Source organism: Gadus chalcogrammus, chromosome 18 (genome assembly GCF_026213295.1).
Source record: "Gadus chalcogrammus isolate NIFS_2021 chromosome 18, NIFS_Gcha_1.0, whole genome shotgun sequence".
In the NCBI taxonomy this organism is placed as follows: domain Eukaryota; kingdom Metazoa; phylum Chordata; class Actinopteri; order Gadiformes; family Gadidae; genus Gadus; species Gadus chalcogrammus.
The window spans coordinates 7,297,289-7,311,348 of record NC_079429.1 but is presented as its reverse complement, the minus strand read 5'-3'; the positions used below and the strand labels follow the sequence as shown (position 1 = coordinate 7,311,348).

General features: G+C 46.7%; 3 protein-coding genes across 4 annotated transcripts; 2 read left to right on the top strand and 1 right to left on the bottom strand.

Annotated features, from left to right (window-relative positions):
• LOC130371226 (acanthoscurrin-2-like) lies at nucleotides 1-4,273 on the top strand. 2 transcript variants are annotated; one of them, XM_056576932.1, is made up of 17 exons: nucleotides 1-332; nucleotides 430-468; nucleotides 565-615; nucleotides 857-883; nucleotides 1,142-1,258; nucleotides 1,348-1,410; nucleotides 1,659-1,721; nucleotides 1,906-1,953; nucleotides 2,088-2,156; nucleotides 2,285-2,329; nucleotides 2,572-2,634; nucleotides 2,741-2,785; nucleotides 3,216-3,269; nucleotides 3,393-3,455; nucleotides 3,539-3,604; nucleotides 3,715-3,771; nucleotides 3,862-4,273. In XM_056576932.1, the coding sequence occupies exons 5-17, from the start codon at nucleotides 1,174-1,176 to the stop codon at nucleotides 3,864-3,866; spliced, it is 726 nt and encodes a 241-aa protein (XP_056432907.1). In that variant the 5' UTR covers nucleotides 1-332; nucleotides 430-468; nucleotides 565-615; nucleotides 857-883; nucleotides 1,142-1,173; the 3' UTR covers nucleotides 3,867-4,273. The 2 variants fall into 2 exon arrangements, with proteins under 2 accessions (XP_056432907.1, XP_056432906.1); XM_056576931.1 differs by lacking the exon at nucleotides 1-332 and having other exon boundaries at nucleotides 356-468.
• A 401-nt stretch (nucleotides 4,274-4,674) lies between these two features.
• Nucleotides 4,675-9,148, top strand: LOC130371227 (progestin and adipoQ receptor family member 4-like). Its single transcript, XM_056576933.1, has 3 exons — nucleotides 4,675-4,962; nucleotides 7,393-7,611; nucleotides 8,606-9,148. The coding sequence occupies exons 1-3, from the start codon at nucleotides 4,797-4,799 to the stop codon at nucleotides 9,037-9,039; spliced, it is 819 nt and encodes a 272-aa protein (XP_056432908.1). The 5' UTR covers nucleotides 4,675-4,796; the 3' UTR covers nucleotides 9,040-9,148.
• A 10-nt stretch (nucleotides 9,149-9,158) lies between these two features.
• pelo (pelota mRNA surveillance and ribosome rescue factor) lies at nucleotides 9,159-14,041 on the bottom strand. Its single transcript, XM_056576927.1, has 13 exons — nucleotides 13,825-14,041; nucleotides 13,236-13,328; nucleotides 12,656-12,806; nucleotides 12,248-12,338; nucleotides 11,640-11,803; nucleotides 11,408-11,468; nucleotides 10,930-11,091; nucleotides 10,777-10,823; nucleotides 10,615-10,688; nucleotides 10,430-10,501; nucleotides 10,236-10,310; nucleotides 10,106-10,137; nucleotides 9,159-9,971 (listed from the first exon to the last, which is right to left on the bottom strand). Exons 1-13 carry the CDS (start codon nucleotides 13,863-13,865, stop codon nucleotides 9,877-9,879), a joined length of 1,158 nt encoding a protein of 385 aa, XP_056432902.1. The 5' UTR covers nucleotides 13,866-14,041; the 3' UTR covers nucleotides 9,159-9,876.
• Between the last annotated feature and the right edge of the window lie 19 nt (nucleotides 14,042-14,060).

Here is a 14,060-nt window from a genome sequence, read left to right as displayed (position 1 = left end):
GAAGAGGGGTGTTGGAGGTAGAGTGGGAGGGAAATCATCATATTGTCATATTTATTCACAATAACTAAACTAACATCTCTTTGGTCTCTTCTCCATGTCTCGGCCAAGGACTCCCTGCTGTGAACGGAAATGCAGGTACAGGACAACCTACACCCTACATATGTAGATAATACATTTGTCGATAATAATAATACTGGTGGCTTAGTATTACATACATTGAGGTAGCTTTTTAGGCTCATCGTAACAAGGCCAGTGTTTGGTGGCTTAATGTTTGGAATAAAATGTTCTTACAGGTCATGGCTATGGGGCAGGAGTTCAACCAGAATACGCAGGTAAGGAGAGAGGAGGAGGATGATAAGGTCATAACCCAGTGTGTAAACATGATTTTGTTTTCTAATGTTTCTTGTTTTTCTTTGGATTATTTTCCAGGTCTTGGTCAAGGAGTGCCTGCTTTCAATGGACAATCAGGTACCAGCTAATACATTAATATGTGTTTGTGCACATTCATGTCATGCACGTTTATTCTTCTTAATTCTTCTAATCGCTTGGTTTCTGGTCCCTCAGGTCATCTGGGGGGAGCTGGAAACAGAGGACAGAACACTAAGGGACAATATGGTGGGAATCAACCCGACTACCTTAACTTTAACCTAACGTTTACTTAGCCTCCTACACCCTTAACCCAACCTCATACCTACATACCATGACCTTTGTTCACCCTTAACTAAACCCTTACCTAGCCCCAAACTGCAGTTGCCTTGCAATTAATACCCTGCCCTACCAGTTGAGCCACACAGGACCACATTCCATATATAAGGCATGCATTGTGTTTTATGTGACTTTGTGTGTTTTGTTACAGGTGCAGCTGTCCCTGTAGGACTAGACGGTAAGACCACACCCCTTTCGTCTGTACCAATCAGAGACCCAACCCTGCCTCTCTCTAACGTAGACTAGTGCTGGGTCTGCCGTTTTTGACCCTCAGCTGAAATAATCGTGGTTTTATTTCCCAATGTCCATGTGAAGGCATCCTTGAGCGAGGTATGGCCCTAAGTCCTAGCCGTATTTCTCTTTGGATAAAAACGTCTGCTAGATGACTTAACAGTAAGCAGCAATGTGAGTTTCCTGTGTTGTCATCATGACCCAGGAAGCAGTCAGTTTGGGGCCCAGCCAGCCGGAATGGACGCAGCAGGGAAAATGGGCGGAGCCGGGAAGATGGGCGGAGCCGGGCAGATGGGCGGGGCTTACGGGGGCGCGTATGGCGGTAGGTCGACCAGGACGATGCCACACACCAGGGCTCTCTGGGACTCTTGGCACAATGAAAAGTTTTCTGAACAGTTTCCATGGTTACAGGGATGGGAGGACTGCCGTACGGGGGCCAGGGGATGGGCCCCCAGAAATCCCTCACTAAGTATGGTGAGGGACACGCACACACACAAACACACAAACACACGCACACGCCAAAGACCCCTGACAGACAGAGGTGGAAAGGTTGCTGACTAGCTTCCTGGTTGCTATAGCAACAAAGAGACAGAGTAAATGGTTTTGAGGATTGGAATTGGTGAGAGACCAACCAGATTTTCCAAACTCAACGTTATACCAGTAGGAGGATGTTAGCCAGGATGTGTCAATACATGGTTGTGAGGATGCGTGTTGTGATTCAGGGATTGGAGGACTCCCATTCGCTGGTCAACCCGTGGCCCTGGGGCCAGGGGCCGGACAGTACGGTGAGGGGACTGGTATACAGGAATCACATTCACATATATTACAGAAAATACGTCATATTACATATGCAGTCAAATTTGTATGCGTTACAGGATATGGAGATTAAGATGAACTGTTGGCATTATAATGTTAGATAAAATATGTATGAAAGGTTTAGAAGGTTAATGTTAATGCTTTCTTTACCAGGTTATGGTGCTGGACAAGGAGGGCACAATGCACCAGGATTAGGAGCAGGTACTCACTCACTCACTCACAAAATCCCTTACCTGAGATTGATAATTCTTGTTGATCTCCAGCCAATGGGCTGAATGGGGGCGTGTTTAGGGGGTCATGTCTGTGACTGTTTGACATCCTTCCTGTCTCCTCAGGGTACGGAGGACCTTATGGAGGACAGGCTCCTGGGGCTGATGGGAAATCTGCTGCCAAATATGGTCAAGGTTGGTCAAGCTTCCTCTGTCTTGTTCACCAATCAGCTTCTGGAAGTGTGTGTTTGTAGCTGTTATTAACACAGTAAGAATAAGAAGAAACTGTAAAGAATATTCATATATTGTGTTTTTCTCTACAGGTTATGGAGGATGGCCGTCTGAATATCAGCCACAAGGAGCATTTGGTAACCTGTCTGTCTCTCTGTCTGTGTCTGTCTGTCTATTACTCTTTCTTTCATATTCTCTTTCCTCAAGCTTCAACACATTTGGCAATATTTTATAACAATCTTAAAACATACTTTTTAAGTTAATGCATCTTTGATATTTTTTTTTATAGCTAACTGTATATTCATTTATTTTTGTTGTGGGGTTCCATTGGCTTTATAAAAAGCCTAAATACATTTTGAATTGATTCTGTCTTCCACAGCTGGACCACAGTACCAGCCAGAAGCAGCAGGGGATGCTAAAACGAAGTCCTCAGTAGGATATGGTGAGATACATTGATATCGGTAGCTCAATATTCCCAATCCTGGAGTAACTATCCACAAAACGCCCTTGGGACTGAAATACCTTCTTTCTTTTTTTTACTATAACAGGTGCTGGAAAGGTTCCCTACACCAAAGAGCCCCTCGATACTGCTGGTGAGTAGAAACTAATTTCAGTTCTGTGGTTCCGGACCCATACCAGAACTAGACCAGACGCAAAATAGGTTTAGATTAGACCAGACCCAAACTAGTTTGTATGTTCTAAGGTTCTCCTGTTCTAGTTTGTATGTCCTAAGGTTCTTCTACTCTAGTTTGGATGTCCTAAAGTTCTCCTGTACTAGTTTGAATGATCTAAGGTTCTCCTGCACTAGTTTGTATGTTCTAAGGTTCTCCTGTACTAGTTTGAATGATCTAAGGTTCTCCTGCACTAGTTTGTATGTTCTAAGGTTCTCCTGTGCTAGTTTGAATGATCTAAGGTTCTCCTGCACTAGTTTGTATGTTCTAAGGTTCTCCTGTACTAGTTTGAATGATCTAAGGTTCTCCTGCACTAGTTTGTATGTTCTAAGGTTCTCCTTTGTTCTAACAGGCGAGCCAGAGTCTCAGCAGCTGAGTGCAGGTGACATCAGATCTGGACAATACGGTAGGGTGGGGTTAGAACTATTAATACATTAGTCTTAGTTTTAGTCTGTAGTTGTATGTAACTCTGTAAACTCTGTTTAACTCTTTAAAAGCCTCACTGACTCTCTCGCTCATCTCCTTGCAGAAATGGCCGGCCTGACCTATGACCCTGCATCCCTGGAGCCAGAGACGGCGGTGAAATCCTACGGTTAGACACAGACGCACACGCACGCACGCACGCACGCACGCACGCACACACAGTTGATAATAACATTACAATTCCTCCCCCAGTGAAGGAAGTTGCTCCGAGCACCGTGCCAGAGGTGGAAGGAGAGGGGAAGTCACTCAATAACTACGGTGAGTACTTCTAGCAGTACCACTGTCGGATGGATTCCAGATATTAATATGGATGATGATAACGGTGATCAATAATGACTATAATAATGATGAGGATGATGTCTCATCAGGTGACAAGAGCAGCAAATACAACAAGCAGGGTTTCTTTGGAACAGCCGGTTACCAAGGTAACGGGTTACCTCCTCCTTAAAGAGTTTGGTACTTTGGTGCTCTGGGACTTCTCTCACCCTCTCATCACACTCTTATCTCTTCTGCAGGTTGATCTCGGATGACCTCACCGTTCCACCATTCGTTTACACTGTTGTAAATTGTTTTTAATTCCTAGTTTAGTGTTTTATTTTTTTATTATCATTTGTCAAAATGTGTGATTTATGTACCCATGTTTGGAGATAAAAGTTTATTGTTTGTTGTTATTCTGGACATGTGTTGTCATGTTGTAAGTATGTTGTTAGTGTGTTGTGTGCATGTTGTAAGTGTGTCCATAAACTGTCATTAGCATGTTGAAAGTGTGCATTGTGTCGTTTGATTCTAGCTCGCTAGCTAACACTCTAATGGGCTGATTGAGTCTCTTTTAGTTCTCGTGTTTTATCTCATTCACTCTAATTTATTCACCATGAAAATGTTTTTATAGTTCATGTCACAGTCTTTGATTAAATACATCCAGTTTGTTTCCATCTTGCTCATGAGTCTGTTTCAATGTTCACCTGCTCAGGTTGATTGGTTACTTTAATGTATTAATAAATATACTTCTTCACATGACATATTTTGCAGAAAGAAAGCAAGTAGTTATATATCCCAACTACTGGTGATGTGTTCATAAATATGTATTGTATATATTTATTATATATAATCACAATATTTATGTGTGTGTGTGTGTGTCTGTGTGTGTGCGTGTGTGTGTGTGTGTGTGTGTGTGTGGGAGGTCCTATCCCGGGGTGAAGGCGGGGCCGATCATTGGATTAGAGCAGCTTTATCCTCGGTAAGAAGCACTGGCGGCTAATTGGCCCAGGAGGAAGCGTGCCTTTGCTGATTGGCCCAGGAGGGAGCAGGCCACTTGGCCAGAGCCGCGGGTCAGCGACATGACCGCACCTGTTCTTAAGGTGTGTGCTTCTGTCCACCGTAGGATGTAACCTTGAAGGGTGCCTACCGGTTGCGGGTCGTCGGGGGCGACGGCTGTAGGCAGGCTGGGGTGATGGGTGCTTGTCACGGCCCTCGGCTGGTGGAATTCCACAAGACGCCCGCCCACCTGCAGTTCAACAAGTACGTCCTGACGGGCTACCGGCCCATCTCCAGCGCCCAGGAGTGTCTGCGCAGCCTCTTCTACGTGCACAACGAGCTGGGAAACATCTACACACATGGTGAGTCCTCACACATCTACACACATGGTGAGTCCTCACACATCTACACACATGGTGAGTCCTCACACATCTACACACATGGTGAGTCCTCACACATCTACACACATGGTGAGTCCTCACACATCTACACACATGGTGAGTCCTCCTCACACATCTACACACATGGTGAGTCCTCACACATCTACACACATGGTGAGTACTCACACATCTACACACATGGTGAGTCCTCCTCACACATCTACACACATGGTGAGTCCTCACACATCTACACACATGGTGAGGTCACTCATATCTTCATACATGGTGAGTGCTCACACATCTACACAGTGGGGAATCTCACATCTACACACAGTGGGGAATCTCACATCTACACACATGGTGAGTCCTCACACATCTACACACACGGTGACTCCTCACACAACTACACACAGTGGGGAATCTCACATCTACACACATTGTGAGTCCTCACACAGCTACACACAGTGGGGAATCTCACATCTACACACATGGTGAGTCCTCACACAGCTACACACAGTGGGGAATCTCACATCTACACACATGCTCTCACATCTGCACACATGGTTTATCTGTCCTAACAAATGTCCGTCGCGTCTACATACACGCTCTCCCATCTACGGACACGTTCTCATATTTACATGAATGGTCTCAAATGCAGTCTGTCTCTATGCGCACGTTCTCACATCCACATGCATGGTGAGTCTGTCTGACAGGTTGATGCAATTATTCCCAACCTGTGGGTCGGGAGCCCAGTCAGGGTTGTATGATATACATATGGGGTCTTGGGAAATGCGGCAAACTTCTACTTAATGAACTTTACTACAAATCCCTTATTGTGGTGGGATTCACATACATTCACTGAGACATTGGTATTACTAGTTAGATGTAGATTTGGTTAAAAGGATGTGTGCTGAAGCAGATGTGTATAAGATGGAGTGGAAAAAATCTGACATCAATTTGGCCTCAAGTTCTGCCCTCAGTCAAACATGAGGATGTAGAAATAACGCTGCCTGCATGGCATTGTCTTATAATGGTAATTACCTAGTAAGCAAATCACCACATTATGGTGGTAATTAGCAAATAAGCATACACCCCATTATGCCGGTGTTAAGCTAGTGAGCAGAACACCCCATTGACGTGGTATTTATCAAATAAGCAGACACCCCATTAAGGTGGCAATTACCTAGTTTCCTACTTAGGCGATGTCATGACAAACGGTCACATGAGGCCGGGCCGCCCTCACCTTCACCCGAATTATCCAATAGGAATGATGGCAGGAAGGGATCATGTCCTATAGGAATGCAAGGAGGGAGGGGATTAACTCTTATCTCTCCTTGGAATGTCCGGCCTGAAAATGCGCCAGCGTCTAACACTCCGATAGAGAGCAGCTGTAGCGGTGATGATGAAATATACGGGTTATCTGCAGGGTCTGCCAGGATCTGCAGGGTAGCTGCTAGAATAGAATGGAGACACGACCACTACATTACAAGTGTAACACACACAAGACCCTCAAAGTCTGTGTCCCCCCTGCATGGAAAACGGGGATGCTTGTAGTGAGGATTAATACTGAATAATAATAAGGAATGTTTATGTGGCTTTTCTAGTCTTTTCTAGTTTTCAAGTGGTAGCTTGGATGAGTATGGTGAGGTGGGAACCCCAGGAAGTCTCCCTGTGGTGTGTTCTCCAGACAGGCTACTCCTATCCTGCAGGCTAACTTCATTACATCTAATGCTCTTAGTGAGATTAGCCTGAGAGACGCCTAGGGACCTGGAGAAAGGCTTCCGGCCCAAGAGACGGAGTCCAGCAGGTTTTGCATCTACCAGAATCAACCCCCGTTAGGTCCATTTTTAATCATAAAGGGCAGGAAGGGAGTCTCTCAATCAACAGTTTCGTTGCCCTTTTATTTAGGTTTAAATAAAGATCATAAGGCGTGCCAAAAAACACAATATTTCATGTTATGGGATTCACTCAGTACTATTTAGTTATTAGTGACTGACACAAATATCGAATGTTGTCACAGATTCACGTTAGCTTTAGATACTGAGCTATCAGACGCCACAGTCGGAGAAGTCTATTATGTTGTCATCTGCCTTTCTCTTTATTCCTAATCCTAATCCTCACCTTTCCCTCTCACAACTCTTTTCTTTCCTCCTCACCCTCTCCCTTTCATCTGTCAATGCTCTTCTCTCCTCTCGTCGTCCTGCTGCTCTCTTCAACCCTCCTCCTGCTGGAGTCCTATTGGTCTTAACTGTGTACTCGCACCCATTGCACCGATTGTCTTGTCATGTCTTGTCCTCACTGTCCATGTCCTGTTGCACTATATTAGTTAAATACACACACCGGAACGTTGAGAAAATTATGTTCTGCATAAATGGCAATAAAAGGTATCCTGATCCTCCTCTCTTCCTCCAGGCATCCCCTTCTTCCTCTTCCTGGTGCTGCTCCCCCTCAGTATTCCCTGGGGGGAGGTGGACAGTGTGTGGATCTGCGTGGTCCACTACCTGGCCTGTCTCTCCCCCACCGTGGGCTCCGTGCTGTACCACCTCTTTATGAACCACGTGGGGGGAGAGGGGGTCTACGACAACCTGCTCTCCCTCGACATGTTCGGGGTCTGCCTGGTCAACACCCTGGGTAGGTCCGTGGTTAGAGGAGGTACTGGGGGAGGGGTCTGCCTGGTCAACACCGTGGGTAGGTCCCTGGTTAGAGGAGGTACTGGGGGAGGGGTCTGCCTGGTCAACACCCTGGGTAGGTCCCTGGTTAGAGGAGGTACTGGGGGAGGGGTCTGCCTGGTCAACACCGTGGGTAGGTCCCTGGTTAGAGGAGGTACTGGGGCAGGGGTCTGCCTGGTCAACACCGTGGGTAGGTCCCTGGTTAGAGGAGGTACTGGGGGAGGGGTCTGCCTGGTCAACACCCTGGGTGGGTCCCTGGTTAGAGGAGGTACTGGGGGAGGGGTCTGCCTGGTCAACACCCTGGGTAGGTCCCTGGTTAGAGGAGGTACTGGGGGAGGGGTTACCATGATGGATTACACTGATGGAGGAAGATATCTTTGTAAGGGTTTAGTTAAGGTAATAGGGAAGATATGGTTCAGTAGGGGTATAGAGTGAGAGAGGGTTTAGTTGAGGTATTAGGTCGGATATGGTTCAGTATAGGTACGGTTAGAGAGCGTTGAGTCGAGATCATTCAGTATAGGTAATAGGTTAGAGATGGCTCTATGAATCAGGTTTGAGATGGTTAAGTGTAGGTAATGGATTAGAGATGGTCAAGTTTAAGTATTGTGTTAGAGGAGGTAAGGTTTATGTATTGGTCAGAGAAGCTGAGGTACTATGCTAGAGATGGTTACATGTCAGTATTGGGTTAGAGAAAGGTCAGGTTTAAGGTCAGAGAAGGCTTAGTTTAGGTAATGGGTAAATAGATGGTTAAGTTGTGGCATTACCGTTAGAGTTGGCTTGTTGCCATGTTGGAAGTCAAGGTCGGGTAAAGAGCAAACATAACTTCAGAATAATTGAATGATGCATAAATACTTGAAAGATAATCCAGAATAATAATAATCAACTAGGCCTCTTTACTGTCACCTGCAACTAAACTACTGCATCAGTGTGCTGACGGCTGTCCCTCGCTCCTCCAGGTGCATTACCCATCATCCACATCACCTTGCTGTGTTACCCGGGCGTGCGGCAGCTAGCGCTGCTCATCTACATCCTTCTGTCCGCCTACGGCATCTACTGCGCCACCACCGCGCGCACCAACGTGCTGCGGCTACGGGCCTTCGCGTGGCAGGGCGTGTTCCGCCTCGGCCTCTTCCTGTTCCGGATGTTCGGCCGCGGCGTGGGCAGCCCTCGGTCGCTCCGGCTCTTCTTCACCATGGACGCGCTGGCCGTGCTGGGGGGCGTGGTCAACATCGTGCAGGTGCCCGAGAGGCTGAGCCCGGGGCTCTTCGACAACTGGGGCAACAGCCACCAGATCATGCACGTGATGGTGGTGTGCTCCATCGTCTACCTGCACTGGGGCACGCTGGAAGACCTGGACTGGATCAAGAGCTTCGAGTGTCCCCTGGAGTGAGGTCACAGTGGTGTAGGAGCAGCCCTGACGTCGTTAAGACGTAGAGTGGCCGATATGAGCCGGCTGGCCAAGATATATATGAGGATAGATTTGGATTTTGACGAGAAGATGTTCAGCTTAAAATAACATTTCTTTCTTTCTCATGAGTCTATTCAAGTTCGACCTTTATTGCCGATGTTCTGTGTATTCTAAAGAGTTGAACTGTATTGTAAACTCTGCAGTATGGCGTGCTTCCTGCAGGGGAAGGTTTGTAGAGGCTTCGAGAGACGAGCTCAGGCTTTAATGCACTTTAGTTCTAGCTGTCGATGGCTGGTCTAATTCATAAGCTTATTAAGTGTGAGTTTGTATGGGATGTTTGTACACAGCAAGCTGCAGTGTTTTAACTGTGGATCTCAAAAAACATGCTTAACACCTCCTGGGGAAACTTGATACTAGGTTAAATTAAATAATATTATTTATAACACAGCCTAATAAATGTATTTTCCTATCATGCGTATCGTTTGTGACAAAACAACTCGCGGAATAATCTTGTTTGCACTTTTTAATGTCATGAGTTAGTTGTGAGGTATGTTCACAAAGATTCAATCACTCACCTCAACCACCTAAGCTTCCCATAATGCACCTCAAGCAGTCCTATCACAGGAAAAAATATATGTTGTAGTTCTTTCAGCTTCAAAAGAAACTGTGGCTATTGGGTAGAATGCCACATTCACCCTGGCCACTGAAACTGAATCATTCAAATGTTTATGGATCTTGAAACAGCAAGCAGCAGGTCCCGACCCTGCAGGCGTTGGTTCTGGCCGTGGTTGGGTTCCCCAGGGTTCTGGTCTCAAGGTGCTAGTCATCGTCTGAGCTGCTGTCATCCTCGGGCTCCGATAGGTCGGCGATGGGGAACCTCAAAATGGCCGCCACTCCACTCAGCTGGGTCAGCTCTGTGAGTCCAAAAAAACATCAGCAGCTGGTAGCGTGATCTGTACAGTCCTACTGTTCTCAGGTTCATATTGCTATGCTTCTACGGGATCTAGTGTTCTACAGTTTCATGCTCTAGAAGGGGAGAGATACTTACGTTCTCCGGACACATGGAGACTTGAAAATATCCTGGGGGGAGAAAGGTGAGATAAGTGGGGGAATATTTTGGCTGCGTTTACCTCAACACATGCTCGACCAGAACGTTCCGGAAGCGTCAGTCATCCTACCTGACCATTCCTCCGTTGTCCTTCACGCTGTCCACCAGACGAACGTAACGACTCCTTGTAGCTACCTCCTGGTGCCTACAACATACAAGTGTTTTTAAATACATGATATGCATTCACCAGGGGTGAGCGGTTACTTTTGACGCCAGTCATGCTAATAAGGGACGCTATTGGCTGAGCTGTGGAGGAGGCGGTACCTGAAGAGCACGTCACTGATCAGCAGGGCGTCCACGGCCAGAGCCTCGGCGGCCTTCTCTACATGAGCAAGGCTACACACACACACACACACACACAGTTATTTACTGTTCTCTTCTTTTAAAGACTAGTTGGGGTTCAAATAAAGGTTCTCTAGTAAGGGTAGGATGGTTCCAGTTCCTCTCACCCGTAGAAGGCTCTGTCAGGCTCATGCTGCAGCATCTTGTAGAACTCTTCCAGCGCTCTGACCTCGGCTGCAGCCTAAAAACAAACACACACACAATTAGTGAATTAGTGTCAGCGTTAGGGATCAGCTGTCACGTGTCGGTGTGTAGCCACGGTAACTCACCTTGGTGTCCGAGAGCCTACTGGTGACGGTTGGGTCCGACAGGATCTCTGTTCCAACACAACGACACCAGACAACAGTCAGTCAGAAACTTGGACCCTACAGGCTGGTTAAGGCCTCATCGAGGGTGGCTCTACGTTCCGATTGCGTCCCTACCTTTCAGCGAGTACTTGTGACCCGAGGAAGAGTGGACCAATATGAACTTGGCCCGGTTCTCCAGCAGAACCTTGTTGTCGTGGCGCACGGCCTCTCGGTACAGGTAGCTTATGAACTGGTCCTTCACGAAACCCGGGCTGGCCAACAGCACACACTTCACCACTACGGGAGGATGCCACATTCATCCTTAATGCTTATTCATAATTCATTATATCTATATGCAAGAAAAGATTTCATCATACATCCATGGTATTATCCATCATAGTATTCACCCTCAACTAACACACCATAATAATAATAATAATAATAATGGTACGTACTTCATAACATATACAATATTATTACATTTCATAATATATCAGGTCAGTATAAGTAGAGATCTTTTGGCTCCAGGCTCTGATCACATGACCCAGTACAGCAGGGTATTAGAGCATGTAAACGGGTGAGGAGGGGGCAGGTGTTCAAGTGTCAGACTGACCGTCAAAGTTGATGTGACGGAGGATCGCCTGCATTACTGCCTCATAGAATCGCTCCAGCGCCTGACAGACAGACGGGCAGGCAGACAGTCAGACAGGTAAACAGACAAACAGATAGACAAACATATTGAGAGAGACTGTGGAAGGAGAAACGCAATCGCAATAAAAAAACAACAACTGTCCAACCCATTTAGAGCGTTCTGATCCAATCCATGGGAGGGGGGCGGGGCCTACCTTCTCGTGCTGGGTGCAGCTGCCCTTCCTCTTGCGGGGGATTGTGACCTCCACCTTGGCCCGTAGCAGGGTCATGGCAGGGGTCACCAGGACCACGTTAGCCAGCCCCTCCTGCATCACCACCGCCGCAACGTCTGCCTTCTGGGCTGCATCACACGCCTGCTCTGTATGAGAAAGAACATGCTCCTTACACACCTATCAGCTCACTCTTTAGACACAACACACTTATAGCATTCCTATCGCACAACTGTTCAGAAACAATAGAGTACACACATATCATAATTGTCATGCGCTCCTATTTAGTCTGACCTCTTCTATATAGCCGATAACCTCTTTTTAACAAAATGGTGTCTGGGTGGTCGATTTGAACTCCTTATTTTGGAGGCTGGTGTTAAGATTATGAGAAGATATATATCCTGAATTTAGGATACATGCTGAGGTTAGGATGGATGCCGAGGTTAGGATAGACGCTGAGGTGACAAGGAAGGATGCTGAGGTTAGGATACATTTGGCATATAGGATGGATGCTGGGTTAGGATGGATGCTGAGGTACTAAGGAAGGATGTTGAGGAGGGACGCTCTAAAGGCTATCCAGAGCCCATCCTTACCGATGCGGTCCAGCACCACGCTGTCCCACACCTTCTTAGCCAGAGTGAACTTCCTGTTGAGCTCCAGCTCGATGGTGTGGTACGCCCCCATCTGGTGGACAGAGAGAACTACGTCATCACACCATCACCATCATCCTCATTATCATCATCAAGCGGACAGACAGGCAGACACACAGGTAGATGGCAGACGGAGAGACAGACTGTGCTTAGAGACACACAGACGGAAATGTAAATGGACAGACAAGAGAGATAGGTAGACAGACAGGAGGGGAAAACAGTTGGACAACCAACAATATACACAGAAAGACAGCTGGACCAACATAGCGACAGGTAAACATCTAGACAGACAGACAGACAGGTAGATAGACACACCGTCAGGTAGACAGCTAGACAGACAGCTAGACAGACCTTGACATACTGGTTCTCCTCTAGGTTGGTCCCCTTCACTCGGAGCTGACAGGCCTGGGAGTCGAAGTCGATGGTCTCGACACACACGGTGAGCATGATCCTGACCCGGGAGCTGCCCACGCTGCCCGTGGACGTCTCAGTCTGCACCTTCCTGGTGGAACACAGCAGACGTGCTGCTTAGGGTCCACACTACTATCCCCAAAAAGAACGCCCTCACACACACTGAAGGCTCAGTCATGGTTCCACGTCGACGCAACGCAATGACAACGCAGACGCTTTGACGCAGTCTTGAACCAGCGTCTGGCTTTAGTGAGCGGACCAATCACAGCCCTTGCTGCTGCACGCAGGGTTATCATTTTTGGGAGGCCCCCTTGCGTTGAGTCAACTCTGGGCCATATCTGAGCCTTAACCCATCCCTTGCCCTAACCCTTACCCTCTAAATTAAAATAATAACAACAACAACAACGATTAGCCCAACCCACATTTTCTTTGGATAAAAGTGTCTCCTAAATGAGAAAAATAGAAACGTTAGCAATACTGTTAGGTGCTAAACACACCCATGTCTTTATTAGTAGGTTACCTGATGGTGGAGGCGCGCAGGCTATCCCCCACCTGCAGCAGGTTGTAGGTGTGCCACATGTCCTCCGCCTCCTCCGGCATCAGGGTCACCTGACTGGACAGCGACAACAACAACATCAGTACTAGCATGTGTTTATTGGTCTGCATTAGGAGTGCCGTTACTTGATAGCTGAAGTGTACGTGCCACCCGGTTTATCGGGCTAACTCTGGACACTACCACAGTAATAATAAGCATGAAGAAAGTGGGTGAATAAGTGTATTTCATGGAAAACTACAACTTGTCAGTTGGTTTATTGTTATCTTTGTTTTAAAACTAAATTATCCAATTAATCCTTTTCACAAGTCATCTTCAGTATGTGTTTTGACAAAGCTTGCCACCAACAGCCCATGCTAACTATGTACTGCTAACGAGTAAAGAGATAGATCCAACACTCGTTTTTCTAACAGATCTTGAAATATCAGGAAAATACGTTTCGTCACTACTGCTAACACCTCCAGTGCTATATAAATACTCAACTGTGACTTGCCGCTGAGTTTACACATGTGGCATATAACGTGTATTAGGCAGACTAGCATTGATGCTAACTCACCCGGCATTATCTTTTTCAATATCTTTATGTAGCAACTTCATGATCGTGTAGTTGTGCAGTGCTATCTGATCATACTACTTTTTCAGAGTATCGAGTTTGACTATGTTAATCTCCAATCGTGCCATATTGGTCTCTATACCATTCAATCCAATTCTATACTTGAGGCATGAATTGCTCAAGTCGCCTTTGCATTACGTCATGCCCAGCCTGAAGAACGACGCTGTTCCATATATGGT

What these genes read in the sequence shown, in the direction of transcription:
- LOC130371226 (XM_056576931.1), top strand. Translation starts at nt 381, where the DNA reads ATGATTTTGTTTTCTAATGTTTCTTGTTTTTCTTTGGATTATTTTCCA. An exon ending in TCAGCCACAAGGAGCATTTG is followed by an intron (nt 2,330 to 2,571) that starts GTAACCTGTCTG and finishes TGTCTTCCACAG; the next exon opens with CTGGACCACAGTACCAGCCA. An exon ending in GAAGTCACTCAATAACTACG is followed by an intron (nt 3,605 to 3,714) that starts GTGAGTACTTCT and finishes ATGTCTCATCAG; the next exon opens with GTGACAAGAGCAGCAAATAC.
- LOC130371227 (XM_056576933.1), top strand. Translation starts at nt 4,797, where the DNA reads ATGGGTGCTTGTCACGGCCCTCGGCTGGTGGAATTCCACAAGACGCCC. An exon ending in GGGAAACATCTACACACATG is followed by an intron (nt 4,963 to 7,392) that starts GTGAGTCCTCAC and finishes CTCTTCCTCCAG; the next exon opens with GCATCCCCTTCTTCCTCTTC. An exon ending in CTGCCTGGTCAACACCCTGG is followed by an intron (nt 7,612 to 8,605) that starts GTAGGTCCGTGG and finishes TCGCTCCTCCAG; the next exon opens with GTGCATTACCCATCATCCAC.
- pelo (XM_056576927.1), bottom strand. Translation starts at nt 13,865, where the DNA reads ATGAAGTTGCTACATAAAGATATTGAAAAAGATAATGCCGG. An exon ending in AGGAGAACCAGTATGTCAAG is followed by an intron (nt 12,339 to 12,655) that starts GTCTGTCTAGCT and finishes TCTGTCCACCAG; the next exon opens with ATGGGGGCGTACCACACCAT. An exon ending in GTAGGCTCTCGGACACCAAG is followed by an intron (nt 10,689 to 10,776) that starts GTGAGTTACCGT and finishes GTTTGTTTTTAG; the next exon opens with GCTGCAGCCGAGGTCAGAGC.